Source organism: Vicia villosa, linkage group LG6 (assembly GCF_029867415.1).
Source record: "Vicia villosa cultivar HV-30 ecotype Madison, WI linkage group LG6, Vvil1.0, whole genome shotgun sequence".
NCBI classification, from domain to species: Eukaryota; Viridiplantae; Streptophyta; class Magnoliopsida; order Fabales; family Fabaceae; genus Vicia; species Vicia villosa.
The window spans coordinates 113,626,001-113,641,841 of NC_081185.1; the positions used below are offsets into that span (position 1 = coordinate 113,626,001).

At 35.1% G+C, this 15,841-nt stretch overlaps 2 protein-coding genes across 3 annotated transcripts; both read left to right on the plus strand.

Moving 5' to 3' along the window:
- Window positions 1-349: 349 nt before the first annotated feature.
- Window positions 350-1,189, plus strand: LOC131614377 (F-box/kelch-repeat protein At3g23880-like; the record flags this gene model as incomplete). The annotated part of the gene is made up of 1 exon (XM_058885971.1): window positions 350-1,189. A coding segment is annotated over exon 1 (840 nt), but the record flags the coding sequence as incomplete, so codon positions are not given.
- Window positions 1,190-12,801: 11,612 nt separating this feature from the next.
- Window positions 12,802-14,987, plus strand: LOC131612119 (F-box/kelch-repeat protein At3g23880-like). Of its 2 annotated transcripts, none has more exons than XM_058883941.1 (2): window positions 12,802-14,100; window positions 14,244-14,263. In XM_058883941.1, the coding sequence occupies exon 1, from the start codon at window positions 12,845-12,847 to the stop codon at window positions 14,096-14,098; it is 1,254 nt and encodes a 417-aa protein (XP_058739924.1). In that variant the 5' UTR covers window positions 12,802-12,844; the 3' UTR covers window positions 14,099-14,100; window positions 14,244-14,263. The 2 variants fall into 2 exon arrangements, with proteins under 2 accessions (XP_058739924.1, XP_058739923.1); XM_058883940.1 differs by lacking the exon at window positions 14,244-14,263 and adding an exon at window positions 14,289-14,987 and having other exon boundaries at window positions 12,803-14,100.
- Window positions 14,988-15,841: the final 854 nt, after the last annotated feature.

Consider the following 15,841-nt stretch of genomic DNA (forward strand, 5'->3'; position numbering starts at 1 on the left):
AAATTTATAACAGTATAATTTTCTTTAGTAATTTAATTATATTTTTGAAAAATATTTCATTATTTGTAATTTATGATTTTTAATCTTTTTGACTGAACAATGTTTTATAATAAAATTATTAGTAAAATATTGATGTATAAATTTTTAAATAGTATTTTATTTTGATTTGTTTTACCGAATTATAATTAAAATAAAGGGTTTAATATACTTCATCCCCCTGCCAATATAGCGAGTTTCTGTTTGACCCCCTTGAATGTCTTTTTTACAAAACGCCCCTTATAAAACCCAAAACTTGGATTTACCAAACCCTTTTACCACATTTGCTGACTGAGCTTTGACTTGCTGGAAGATGTGGCAACAAGAAAAACATTTCCTTCTTTTTCTGGTCAAAACAAGAAAAACAATTCTTCTTCTTATAGTTGATAATCCGTCCTTAAACCTTTCTGTCGACTCTTATCAGCTGGTGGAAGACAAAGGATGCTCTCGTATGGTTGGTTCTTGCAATGGATTGATCTGTTTGGCTGGTGATTACTTGATCCGCGAGTATAAAGACCACTGGCTTCGATTGTGGAACCCAGCCACTAGGACAACATCTCCAAAATTTGGGTGTGTTCGCGAATTTCGCAATCCACCGGATTATTTCGCCTGTGATCGCTATTATAAATACACATTTGGTTGGGATGAATCTACCGACACTTACAAGGTAGTTGCCTCAGAATTCAATGAACCTGAAATGAGAAGCAATGTGAGGATTCTGAGTTTGGCTGATAATGTTTGGAGAAAAATTGAAAGTTTCCCAGTTGAACCCATGGGTTCAGACTTATCTATGGCAAGCGATTATGATGGTATGTATCTCAAAAGCACTATTAATTGGTTGGCTATTCGTGATAAACTTTGGTATATGGGTGATGATTATAAGAATATTAATGTTGAGCAATTTGTTATTGTTTCACTTGATTTAAGAACGGAGACATACAATCAATATTTATTACCCCGTGATTTTGACGATGTGCCTCCTGCAACGCCAATTGTTAGTGTGTTGGGGGATTGTCTATGTTTTTCTTATTGTTACAAGGAAACATATTTTGTTATATGGAAGATGGAGAATTTCGGAGTTGATGATTCTTGGATTCAATTCCTTAAAATTAGTTATTACAGTCTTCAAATTGATTATGACTATAGTGACGAATATATAAAGTATCATTTATATTTCGTTCCGTGGTTTCTGTCCAAGGATGGTGATACATTGGTACTTGATTGCAGTCAAGAATACCCAAATATTATTTATAATTGGAGAAATAATAGAGTAGTGCGAACAAACATTAATGTAAGGAAAACAGTTACTGATGGCCAAACGTACGATTCTGTCTCATGCTCTGCCAATGGCTATTTTGAAAGCTTAGTTTCAGGAGTGTAAGTTCCTCTTCCATGATTTACATGTTGGTACTAATGTTAAGTTGTATTTGTTGTTTTCATAATTATAGATTGTGTGAATGTTTTTTTTTATGATTGTTTGGATTGATTGTATTTTTTGAATGAATATCTTATTGCTATCAACAAATTGCATTGACATATCTAAATAGATTTTTTCAAAACAACATTAAGTGCAGATTTGATACAAGAAAAATAACAGATTTCATATGATATTCAGGAGAGGTATTGAAAAATATCTTAGCTGAATAGTATTTAGTTTTATAGAATGAATTGCAACTAGTAATCAATTAATCACATATAGGTATTGAAAAATCTGTAATCTGCTATTCTGCAGGCAGGTTGCTTTAAATTGCATTATCTCTCACTAAGCTTTTTTTCCCTTTATAAATCTACGGAGCTTATTTTCTTATTACTAACCCACTTTTCTTCTGCTCACTTTCTTGTAACATAACTGAACTCAATGTAGTGTAAAACTAACATTTCAGTGAGTATTTGTACTTCAGTATTTTTGTTTAATATTATAACTTTTTACATGTAATTGTAGGTATGTGATTATATTCTTTTACATCCATTTATGTTTAACAAATAAAATGATAATTTTTATATCTGGCAGTGTCGGGGGAATTCAGAGCTTCGAGAACAACAATTAAGGCAGTGTCAGGGGAGAAAGAATTCAGAAGAAAATGGTTTGAGTTAGATGGGAGTTTTATATCTCGGCCTGAAAAACTTGACCTATTTTGACATCAAGTGCAACAAATGTATTTTCTACCTATTGTCAGAACAATTTATAGTATTACTTTCCATATAAGTGTAAAAGGCAACTCATATTTCACTGAAATGATGTAGACTTGTGTTGGCTGAGTTGAAATTACTTGGTGCATTTAATTTCTTCAATTTTAGATATAAGGAAAACATATCTTTCCCTTTTAAAGTAGAAAATTTCTTTAGCCACCTCCCTATGGGGTCACCCCCAGCGAAAATTCCAAACTACCCCTGCTTCGGAAATGAACTTCCGAAGCGTTTTTTTTTTAAATTTCCATAATTCGGAAGTGCATCTCCGAAAACACCTCATGGGGGGTGTCTTCGGAGATGAACTTCCGAAAACACCTCATGGGGGGTGAATTCGGAAGTTCATTTCCGAATTATGCAGAAACTGTGTTTTTTTAATGTTTTTTCTTAAACAGTCTCGCGTTTTAATTAAACGCAAACGCCAAATAAAATAAGCGACATATAAACAGAAAATACTAATACGATAAATAAAATCCAAATAATATCTACAAGCCTAACCAAATAGTAATAGTGTGCGCAAGATACAATCCGAAAACAAAAAATAAATAAACCCGACCACTACTGGGTGTGCCTAACCCTCTCACCCTGAGCCCTCCTCTGCCGCCTGTACCCCGCCGCATGGCTGGCATCAATGACGATCGTCTCCATCACGGCGACTGCATCAGGACCGCCCTGAAGAACGACACCCCGATCCAAGGCGTCCCGCCCAAGCATCTCTATCCGCTGGCAGATCGGCAGGAGATCAATGACGTGGTCATCCTCGGCCTGCTGGAGGGTCAACTTCCGGTACCCCCTCAGGCTCGTGGTAAGTCACTGCCGCCACCTCCTCCTCCTCCTCCTCCTCTCGCTGGCGGGAAGAAGATGCTCGAGTCAGCCCACTCCTAGATCCTGAACCAGATGTACCCTCTCCCACGTCCACGGGAACTCGCACACGGCGTCCCCGGCCCTGCCCTCGTCCCTGGGTCGACGCCAGCTGCGCCGCCCGCTCGCGTCTAGCCGACGCAGTTTGGGACTCTCTCCCCTGTCTGATGCGTGCTGGTTGGTTGCCTGACATGTTCTTGTAAACAATCAAAATCGATTAATATGCGAGACAAATGAAAAAACAAAAAAAAAGAACTTCTGGTACAGTTCGGAAGTTCATTTCCGAAAACTGGGATGGAGGTGTTTTCGGAAATGAACTTCCGAAACACCCCTGCGCAGACCTTCAATACAACCTCCAATGGAAGACCCAAAAAACCTAAACCAAAACTACTTTTATGCCTACTAAACATCCTAATATCAGTACTAACCTATCTTAATGTGATTTTTTCAGTTTCTAAACACCCTATTAGAGTTTATTTAAATAGATCTAAAACTTGAAAAAACAATGTAGAACTTACCAATTAGTGTTTGATGATGAGTTTGGAAGAAGACTTGGGAATGCTCTTTGATCTTACAATTGATTTTGGCAGAAAATTTGAAAAGGGGTTGAGTATTAAGTTGATTTAGGGTAAATGAATTGGGGGAGGGGGCTGTTTTGCTAAATCTGCAAAACGCGCAGTATTTCGGAAGTTCATTTCCGAAATGGTGTTTTCGGAAATGAACTTCCGAAATAAGACAATTTTTTCAAAAAAAAAAAGGCGCTTTTGGAGATGCATCTCCGAAAACGCCTTTTTCTTGCATTTCGGAAATGAACTTCCGAAGTCAGGGGTAGTTTGGGTTTTTCACCAGAGATGGACTAGAAGGTTGGGAGGTCTATAGAGAAATTTCCTTAAAGTATTCATAACTCTTATATCCTTCATTTTAATACCTTATTATAGTTTGAGTCCGTTCTATTTTAAAATATGACAATAAGCATATGCTTTGTTTGTGTGATAGACATATAAAGGAATGTGGTTATTAGTCATTCTCCTAGATTCCGAGTGTTTACTAATGACCCATCAGTGGTATCAGAACCCGGTTCGAATAAGCGACCGGTTACTTGTGTCAAAAGTCTTCTTGACATGGTGGTTAAGAGGTGTGTTCTGTTGAAGTGCCCAACTGCCCATGATGAAATAAAGGTGTCTCTCAATGGCGGTACAAGCATGTGGATAAAGAGCTCCTGCTTGAGGGGGAGCATAATGGATGGAATCACATTTGAGCACGAGATTGTTGAGAAACAAGTTTGCACGAATCCATTTAAATATTGTTGATTTTTTTTTTGTTGACAAATTGTAAATTCTACGTATTTTTCATATAAAGTTTGTAGAGGAATATCAACAATATCTAAAGGTTAATTTTAGTCATAGTCACATTAATAGAGATGAAAATGGGGTTATACGTTAGACATTACCACGTTTAAATAATCTGATGACAACTATATTTGAATAAAGGTAACAACGGAAAACTTCAAAAGTGTTTCCATTTTGAAAGTGCTTGGATTACGGGAAAAGACTATCATGAGGTGATAGATAAGAATTGAAAGAATGATGTAAGTATCGTGGCCAATTTGAATGCAGTTCGGAAGGATATGGAAACCTGGAAGGATAGTTTCATTGATCAAGTTTTGAATAAAAAGAAGAAGCTACTGATCAGACTGCAAAGAGTGCAACGTAGCTTACAAATTAAAGGAGAGACAATGTGGAGGGACTGAGGAGACTTTAGATGAAGCGGTAGAAAGAATATAGTGATATTTTACGAAAAGAATAGTTGATGTGGTTCCAAAGATCTCGTACAAGATGGTTGGTTGATGGGGATCGAAACACGCCCTATTATCATATGAAAACAGTTCTTCGGAGAAGACAAAACAAAGTTCTAATGCTGAAGTCTGATCAAGGAGAATGGATTGAAGAGGAAAAAGAGCTTAGAAATCATGTCAATGAGTATTACAAGAAGCTGTATGAAATTGGCGCTGGATGGATGAAGTGGTTTACTAGATCTATATTACCTTCCCATCCATACATATTGATGATATTAACAAAATGGTAGGTCAAGTTGAGGAGTTGAAGTGAGGAAATCATTATTTTCAATGAAGCCTTGGAAAGTATCGGGCCCATATGGCTTTCCTGCAGGTTTTTATAAAAAATTATGGAAGACTACGGGGGACTCAGTGTGCAATCTTGTCAAGCGGATTTGGAGTAATCCTCATAAAATTGGTAGTATCAATAAAACCGATATTTGTTTGCTTATAGACTATAAGGAAAGTATATAATGTAGTCAAATTATATTCTTGTGAATCTTGTAGCAAATAGATAATTGGCAAAATACTCCTTTTAGTCCCTTAACTATACCCTCTAGTTCATTTTGGTCCCTTAATTTTTTTTCGTGTCACTTTGATCCTTTAAGTTTTTAAACATAACCACGTTAGTCCTTCCGTTAATGAACCGTTAGTAAAAGTCAAAAAACAGGTTTCAAGTGGCAGTTGACTTACTGATGTGGATAGGTGGAGTCCATATGGCATTGTTTAAGTCTCTTGAGATAAGATTGACCATATTCTCTTTCTTTCTTTTTCTGCAATTCTGAAACATAAGCCATTAGAATTTTTTTTTATATGAACAACAAATATAATCAAATTCCACCAATTTTTTTAAACCACAAAGGAACCACCAGATCCCAATACTTCATCTTACAAGTTAAAAATTAGAAAAAGATGCTCTTGAAATGTAAAATAACCTAAAGCCAGATCTAGTAAACAAGAACCCCTAAACCAATGTAAAACCGCTGTTTAGTAAACAACACCACTGTAAAACCAATGTCATGGTGAACTTGTTTTAGGACTTTGAAGATGTAGATCTTGTAGGTTTCCACGTTCTTCTTGTTCTTGTTCTTGTTCTTCTTGTCTCCGGCGGAGACACCGTCTTTAGATGGTAGCTTCTTTCCAGCCTTGGGTTTTTTTATCGGCTATGGTGGATTTCTTCTCTTCCACGGGTTTCTTCTCGGCGGGTTTTTTCTCTCCTTTTGGTGCAATTTTTTTTTGGAAAATTGAAATTTGGAAACTGAAAGAAGATTAAGATGCAAACTGAGAAACTGCGTATCAAGCCATTAGAACTTGAAGAACACTTTAACAAAAAACATAAACTCTCAACTATAACCAGCTTTTTCTCAAACTTGTTCATAGGAACAAAGATACAAATAATCCCTGCTGTTATTGGAAACAAGAAAATAATGGATCCTATCTGCAAGGGTTTTACTTGTGTTGTTTTCTGAACTTTACTGAGGAAACATGTTGAGGAGAAGCTGATAGCTTTTTGGCATTAAGTAAAAAATGAAATATAAATATATATGATTATTTGTAATTTAAATCATGTAGGGATAAAGTGGCTTAGTGGTAAACTATGGTGAATTGCAATCACAATGGCCTTGGTTCGATTCTCCAACACATTATAAACGGACGTTTGACGAAAATAGATGAAAGGGACGCATATGCATCTATTAAAAAGTTGAAAGACCAATTTGACACAAAAAAAAATTAAGGGACTAAAGTGAACCAGAGAGTATAGTTAAGGGACCATAAAGAATATTTTGCCTAGATAATTCGTTAGGGTGAGGGAGCACAGCTTCTACGGTTCATTTCCAATCTTTTTCCTTCCTATTAAATTTTGTGATTACTGAAGATCAAAACACCTTCAATCAGCAATTGTCCAAACTATTTTTTTATTACTTCCACACCGCCTTCATATTTCATTGAAATGATGGAAATGTGTCTTGGTTAAGTTGAAATGACTTAGTGCCTTTAATTTGTCCAATAATAGGTTTAAAGCTTTTGTAGCAGGCCATAAACGTATTTTAAGCAAGAGAATTTCTTAATGTAACCTTATGTTTTCTTAAGGATCTATGGCGAAATTCCAGTTTTACTCTCTGAATTCAAAGATGTATCTTCAAACACACCACATTTCATTTTTTTAGAATTTTTCAGAGATGCATTTTCGAATAGACTCATAGGTAGGTTTTGAAAGTATATATCCGAAATAAACACGAAATGCTATTCAAAAAAGAACCTTAAAAAGTTTAACATTACATGTTTTGATAAACGAGTATCAGCGAAAAGTACTTCACATAACCTTTAAATCGTCATTCATCTTCAGTGAAAACTGTATGAACTATACATTTCCTTCAGTGTCAAGTGATGGTGAACAATACTTGAGTTTGACCATCTTCCAATTTTTTGGATATTACAAGAGAGAATTCAATATGGTAATTAGACGGCGAGAGACGTGTCCTCGGAAAACCTATATTGAAGCGGCAGCTTCACATTATTGAAGTAGACAAAAGCAAGGTGAGAATATGTCTGTGTCATCTCAGTTTTGTGGTGTGTGTGATGTTGAAGAAATGGATTGGAAACCCTATTTATAGAAGATTTGGAGCAATTTGGATCCAATCATTCTTATCTTGTGTCAGAGCAATGATTCGGATATACACTTCCGAATTCATCCTTTTTTTAACGAAAATTGGGATTTTCATATATGCATATCCGAAACATGCCCCGATTGTTTTTTTTTTAAAAAACTTTTCGGATATACTTATCCGAATTATGCATAACCAATACCAGAATTTGTTTAATAGATATATTAGATCGATAAAAGAAAACAACGGTAAAATGTTGAATAGATATAGTATATATGTATTAAATCGTATATAATTTATATTGTGTACGATAATACATACAAAAAATGATTCAATTACATTTTAAAATGTACGGAATGAGTTGTCACCGCTTAAATCTAAAACCAGTTCTTTTTTCGACTTCTCCCTATTTTATCTCTCTCAAGCCCCGTCAATTTAGTGAACTCTGTTATCCTTTAGAAAAAATGATCCAGCCAAGTTTCCGCCTCTTTTGCGGAATGTGTTGTCTACTCCATTGATGTAGCCGAAATATGACGCCTCAATTTCAAATAAACCTGAACAAAATTGAGCATTCTAAGATACCCAATACAAATGATGCGATCGGATGTGGAAAAGAATTTTCGAAAATTCAAAACTCGTAAGATCGACACACAACCTGTTATATGCACTTGCTATAAGATGACTCATTTTAGGGAAGCACATCAACTTTACAAGTGGCCGTGGCGCGGAACCGCTAACACATTGAAAAAGAGCATTGTGAATTTTATCGAATTCTTCCTTTTTCCCATATATTCGCGTGTAAAGTTCCATATGCGCCATCAACTCCGAAATAAGTGTTTCGTGCACAAGAGTGTGATTCTCATCTCCTTTACAAAGTAATCCGGATACGGCCTGAAATCTGCATTTACCATCTCCCTCACATCTATGACTCTTTCAATGCGTTTGTGCATAAAAAAGCGGTATCCCGTCAATGTTGATAATTTGTGGTGAGATTAGTGGTTTTTTAATTAGAGGTGTAAGTGGTGTACAAGGTGGTTTGGAAATGCGAGCTCTCTTAAAAACAATTGTTTGCGATTTAGTGGTTGTAAAATCCGGGAAATGTGAATAAACAACTTCATTATAAGATGGTGTCTGCTTTGTCGAATTGTCATCTTGTGTACTTTTTCCTTTTTTAGGAGCATCTTTGATTTCTACCGGTTGTGAAGGAGGTTTCATATCAATGCTTTCTAGATATGTGATTTTCCCCAGCTGCTCTTTAACGTGCAATCTCATAGTGTCATCCGCTTTAGAATAATTATCCATGATCACTTCCAACTCAATTACGATGGTTATACTCGATGTACCGTCATTTGTCGGACCGTAGTCTTCAAATCATAGTCTTTTCCAATGAGTGTTGACCTTATCCATACATATGGGGGAATTTAGCTTCAATTTTTTTAGAGGATTTTGGTTATGGGGTGAAATGAGGAGAATGAAATAGTTCATGTAGCAAGTTGGTATAATTTGAATATTTTCAGAAATATATATCTGAAAATATCACTGAATATTTAAATTTAACGTTCAAGTATAAATAAAGTATTTTCGGAGATACATTTTTAGAGATGACATTTCGAATTTTCAAAGGTATTTTTCACCTCCTATAAAATATTTTACGAACACCTGAGATGTTAGAATTTTTTTGTACTAGACTTTGTTGGCACTTCAATATAGGTTGTTGTATATTTTTAATAGACTGATTATTTAAATTCAATCTTTCATGTCAACACATTTTCACTAAGCACTTAAAGGTATATTATGGTAAGGGCGATGAGCCAAGTTAACAAAGCTTGAGTTGGTGATTTTAGTGTAGATGAAGTAACAAAAAAGGTTATCAAACAATTTTGGCGAACCTAACCAAAGGATATGCACTTATATGTTCCCAAAATGTGTATGTATTTGCTTGTTAATGTCCAATGAATCGCGGAGAGTTATGGTGTACAAAGTATGGTCCTTTTCATTATTTTTCTTTCAAATATTTATTAGGGTTCAAGCGAAATCCCACTATCTCTTAAAGCTTATCACTATAACCTTAAAAGTTTTAGGAGATAGAAGCTCCTAGCCTTGAAAATTTCCCTCCTATGGTTTGTTCCAATTTTTCTTCTTCTTTTTGCTATCGTCAGGGTCGGCCCAAACATATTAGGGCCCTGTTCTATTTTTAATTTATAGCAAATTGTTAATAAAATAAAATATAATTTGCTCTACTTTTTTGTTCAATTTTTTTTATTAATATAATAGTTCTTTTTAATTCATAGACATAATGATAACTATTCTAAAAATTAAATAAATAATAAATATTTAAATTTGAGGAAGTATTGAGATTAAACCGTTTAAATACATTTTATCAAAATTATTATAACTGACTTTACATATTAGTCTTAATTAACAAATATTTAATTAATATTTATTTTACAAATTTATAGCTATTAGTTTAAATAAACTAAAAAATATGAAAGAAAAAATTCATTAAAATCCAGTGAAGAAAAATTACAAACCTGATAACTTGACTGCAAGTTATCCGGTGAAGGAAAAGTTACAAACCGGATAACTTGACTGGAAGTTATCCGATGAACTTTGGTAGGGGTGTGAAATGGTAAATATTAAATAATAAAATTATTTTATTAATTAAAGGGATAGAATTGGAATATTTAAAAAATATAGGGGTAGAGGGATAATGGTAGCGGTATGAGGTATAATTTTCCGTGATAAAAGTAGCAAAAGTATATATCACCACTAGGGGTGGAAATAGGTCAGGCTAATAACAGGGGCCTACAGGCTGGCCTATAAAGGCTCAGGCCAGGCCATACATTTTTTATAAATGAAAAAGGCCTAGGCTTTTTTATAAGCCTATTTAGTTAAAAAGGCTAGGCCTCAGGCCCAAAAAATAGCCTTTTAAGCCTATCAGGCCGGCCTATTTAAATAAATATGAATAATTTTGTTATTATCATTATGTTATGTCTTGTACTTTAAATTAAAATACATAAATAAAACTTGGTTATCTTAAAAAACTTTTGAAAATAAGATGAAAACACCTGATGAACATTATTTTCATAAGTTATCTTAAACAAATAGTCTCCCAGAACTTATGCTAATAGGTAAGTTAAAATAAGTCAATGCAAATAAATTTTTAGCCTCTTGGTATTTTAGTTAGTTAGTCTATTTAAACATTATTATAGTTAGTATGTCAAAACAAATAGGCTTTTATGTAGGCTAACAGGCTAACCAGGTCTTCGAAAAGGCCAGGCTCAGGCCTAAAAATAAGCCTACGACAGGCCACAGGCTAGGCTTAGGCTTCGATTTTTTTGACAGGCCAGACCTAGGCTTGGCAAAGCCTAACTCGGCCCAGCCTATTTCCACCCCTAATCACCACACCAGCTACATCCCAATTCCTATACTATGTAGATTTTTATTTTGAGGCCCACTAGACATTTGGGCCTTGTGCTGTGGCACTGGTTGCACAGGCACAGGGCCGGGCTTGGCTATCGTGATTCTAACTTTCCCTCACTCTTTTATAAATAAATTTAAATTTTTATTAGATAAATTCTTAAAATGGGTATCCTTACCTTTTTTTTAAAAATTGGATTAAAATTTGAATTCTTTTTTTAAAATAAAGTAATTATAAAAAATAACGTGCGATTGAATAATAGTATTTGATTGAACAAAAATATCAATATCCAATTAAGTTCAAGGTTACTAGAGTATTCATTTTTTTTAATTATTATTTTCTTTCAATGTTAATGGTCTTTGCTATCTAATACTTTTGGTGCTTACATACCCATCTTCTTCAATGCAAGTTAAGTCGACATTTTTACCACCAAACATTTGTTTGGTTCCTGATCTGTTTAGATTTGCAGGTTTTAAGATTTAGTTGTCCCTAGCGCGTCACATGATTTTAGGTTTTTATTAGACTGTGGGTTGTTCGTGGATTATAGCTCTAGTTTGAGTTCGTTGTCTTAAAATCTGCTTTAGTATGTTGTGATTTTAGATTAATTGTTTTTCAAAAATGTTTGTGATTCTTTTGTTGCAATTTCTAAGTGAATTGTTTGTTAATGAATTTGTTATATGTGTTACAAATGAGTTCATTTTTCGTATTTAGAATTTGAGTTTGATGCTCGTCAATTCTCTATTATATTATTTTATTTATATTTTAATTTGCATCATATGTGGTGATCTTACCTGATCAGAATGGATCGTCAAGGTCAGCTGTGGTGGACTTGAAGAATTGAGGAGGGGGTACCTGCAAGATACTCTGATGCCAAAGTAAAAGAGCAATCAGAGAGAGCAAGTACTAGGTTTTAGAGAGAATGAATACCCAACCCTCTAGTGAAAGAGGTTATTTATAGCCCCCAGCGATGGGTCAAGGTTTCCTAATTGGGCCAGATCCAACTGGATGCGCACGTGCTAGGAAACTGCCAGAACCCCTTGTGTTAGGGCTGCGTCAGTAGGTGGTTCCACATTCTGGGTGAGCACGTGCAAGGATCGGAGGCAGTTACCCGAATCCCTCGCGTTGGACTTGACCGCATGGTCTTCCGTGGACTTGATTCCACAACGATTACCAGCAGCCTTTGTTGGGCCTAATGTAATTGGGCCTGCCCGACTTGGATGGGAGATTGGACCTGCTCGATTGTAATATGGGGGTTGGGCCTGCTCGACCCAGACCAGAATAGGTGGTTCGCTGGATTATGCACGTGATGTACGAATGTTGTTTCTAAATTCTATTTTTTTGTAAGCAAGAATTATATTAATGGGAGAACTAAGGGTTCTCCAACTTTGATACACAAAACCGGAACACGTCCGACAAAAAACGATAAAAAAGACAACGGGTCTTTACAAAAATCGTTAAAGTTACAATTGGAATAAGTAATATCACCAAAGAAAGACCATCTCCACACCAAAATCTTGATTTTCCACACTATATCATTTACATTCCAAACCTCTTGTTTAAAGCAAAAGTCATTGTTTTAATATTTTTTTATTAGGTAAGATTCTATATTCCCATCTCCCTCTTTTTTTTTTCTCAAATTATAAAACATTTTTAGAAAAGCTTCTTTATTTGCAATACAATTTTTTTAATAAGAATTTTACAGACAAAATTCTTTATTTAAATTATTAGTAGCATATATATAATAAGAATAATAATTATATATTTTATTGACCAGACAATATATTTTCAATGATAAATAATTAAAGTAAAATACAATGGATTTTATATGATTACCAAGTTCTCTATATTACATTAAAATTCACAATATTAATTAAACATTAAAATTCACGTTAGACAAACATGGCTCTCTCACCTAATTTTTTCCCCATGGATCTAGTTAGCGAGATCTTATCCGCTCTTCCCGTGAAATCTATTCTGCGATTCAGATGCGTTAACAAGTATTGCGACAACTTCGTTTCCGATCCCAATTTTGTAAAACTTCATCTCAAGAGATCAGCAGCACGAAATCCGCAATTCATACTAATGGCCGATCACTACCTACATATCCCAGGTGAGTCCCCCTATGGCAGTGACTATGATTATGACGTTGATGAAGCTTTCATTCCCTATTCTTTATGCAGTTTAATCGATAATCCCTCTTTTTCCCTTGAAATTGATCCTTATTACTTGGTGAAAAACTTAAATTACCGTATAATTGGTTCGTGCAATGGATTGATATGTTTAGAGGGTAACTCCATCACCCGTGAGTATTATGAGTGTTGGTTTCGATTATGGAACCCAGCCACCAAGACAACGTCTCCGAAATTCGGATTCTTACGCTTATTTGTCAATACTCTCGCTGATGATGGCTATTACCAATTCAACTTCGGTTTTGATGATTCTACAGGAACTTATAAGGTAGTGGCCTCATGTTATAATAAACGTGAACTAAAAAGTAAGGTCAAAATTCTAACTTTTTGTGATTCTGTTTGGAGAGATATTGGAAGTTTTCCTGTTGATCCTTTGAATTTGGGCTCAGTTTTGGAATCTGGTGTGTATCTCAAAAGCACTATTAACTGGTTTGCTATTCAAAATAAACTTCGCTATAATTATAAGGATATTACCGCTGAACAATGTTTTATCACTTCCCTTGATTTGAGAACCGAGACTTGCAATAAGTATTTATTGCCTCGTGATTTCAAAGAGGTTCCTCCTTCAGAGCCAATTGTTAGTGTGTTGGGGGGCTATCTTTGTTTTTCTTATCGTAACGAGGAACCTTATTTTGTTATATGGAAGATGGAGAAATTTGGAGCCGAAGATTCTTGGGCTCAATTCTTTAAAATTAGTTATCACAATCTTCAAATTGATTATGACTATAGTGACAAATATATAAAATATCATTTTCAATTGAAGCCATTATTCCTTTCTAAAGACGGTGATTCATTGATACTAACAAGCAGTTTAAAATCTCAAGAGATTATTTACAGTTGGAGAGATAATAGAGTGGAGCAAATAGAAATTGATGCAAGTAGAACAATTAATGATGATACAACTATGTATAATGCCAGGTGCACAGAGAAGGACTATTTTGAAAGCTTAGTTTCAGTTTTATGAAAGTAAGTTCCTCTTGCATAGTTTACATGTTTGAGTTTATGCTAATTTATATATGTTGTTTTCATATGTATCAATTGTGTAAATGTTTACTTTTATTATTGGTGAGGTTGATTGTATTTTTGAATGGCTATCTATTATGTATCAGCAAATGACAGTAATATATTCCTTAACTTCATGTGTGGGATTGCAGAGAATTAGAAGGACTGCCAACAACTAAGACAATGTGGAAATTAAAAAGCTTAGAAGAAGAGCAGCTAAGGCAGGGTCTGCCTAAGGAGGATGGATTCAAAGGAATATGATTTGAATTAGTTAGGATTTTAAAATTAAATTACTACATTGCAATGTTTATTACTTTTTTTGTTTATGTTTAAGCCTGGTGAGAAAAACGCATACATAACTGTTATTGACTTGTACCAGTTGAAGAAGGAATTCTACATTTTTTTTTTTTTTAAAGCAAGAGACTAATATTATAAAACAACCACCAACCGGTTCAACAAATACAAGACCAAACCAAAGAAAATTACAAGCCGATTGCAACTATTAAGATAAGTAAAATAATGGGTTATTGCTAAACTCATAGAAATTACAATAGGAATGAGTAATTTTCCCTATAAAAGACCACCTCCACATTAATGCCTTAACACTCCAAACCACATCCCTCGAGTTCCAAGAAGCATTGTTGAAAACTATATCGTTCCTTCGAAGCCACAAACTCCAAATAATAGCCAACCAAATAATTCCCTCCTTTCCCTTTTTGACTTTCTTTTTCCGGCAAAAAGAACTCCAATGACAAAACCCCTCCTTAAAATTCGTAAAACTTAGATAGTTCATTCCTACCCAATCCGACATCTCCCTCCAAACAATAACGGAATTCCGACAAGAAAAGAAGGAGTGTAATAATGTTTCATGACAATCACCACAAAAAGCACAATCTAAATTCGAAGTAGAATTGAGAATACCTTTCCGAAAAAGAGAATCTTTCGTCGGGAGCTTATTGAGAAAACACCTCCAACCAAAGGCCTTCACTTTTACCGGAGCCTCCACCTTCCATATGTCGCTAAAAGCCTTATGAAAGCGGTCATCCGGGCCAAGAGGAATATGCTGCAAATTCAACCTATTATAACAAGAAGAGACGGCGAAGATGCCATCCACACCATGCTGCCACTTAGCCGTGTCGGGGCTGTCCGGCCGCAAAACCGGAGCACTTTCCAACAGCATACTAAGGCGGTTAACATCATCACTAATTTGCATCGAAGCGGTTGCCGGAATACCGAAGTCCCCCCAAATCCAACTACCTTCTCTCCAACCTCTACATTTTTAGTTATTATGTATTAATTATTGTGGTTAATATCCACACCACAATTGACACTTTCATTTATTCTTGTTAGTATTTTTAATTCACTTATGTACTAACCAGTGTTCAATTCAGCATGTTCCTCTGATACATCAGATAATTAAGTGTGCTATAAGATTAAGAGTGACAAAACGGGTCCGGCCCGTTAGACATGTCTGTTTTGCCCACACTTTAGTACGGGCGAGCCAAGGATTTCAACCCTCATCCTATAATGTGTCCGTCCCGCCCCGTTATTTTTTGCAGACTTTTGTGAGCATGGTCATTTACATAAATTTTTGTGTTTTTAAACTTAAAAGGTGTATTGTCCGCGGGCTTTCTCCGCCCTGCCTTCAATCTTTGCAGGGTGAACTTAGGTTTTAGGCTGGCATCCTCCACTATAACCGCATCAC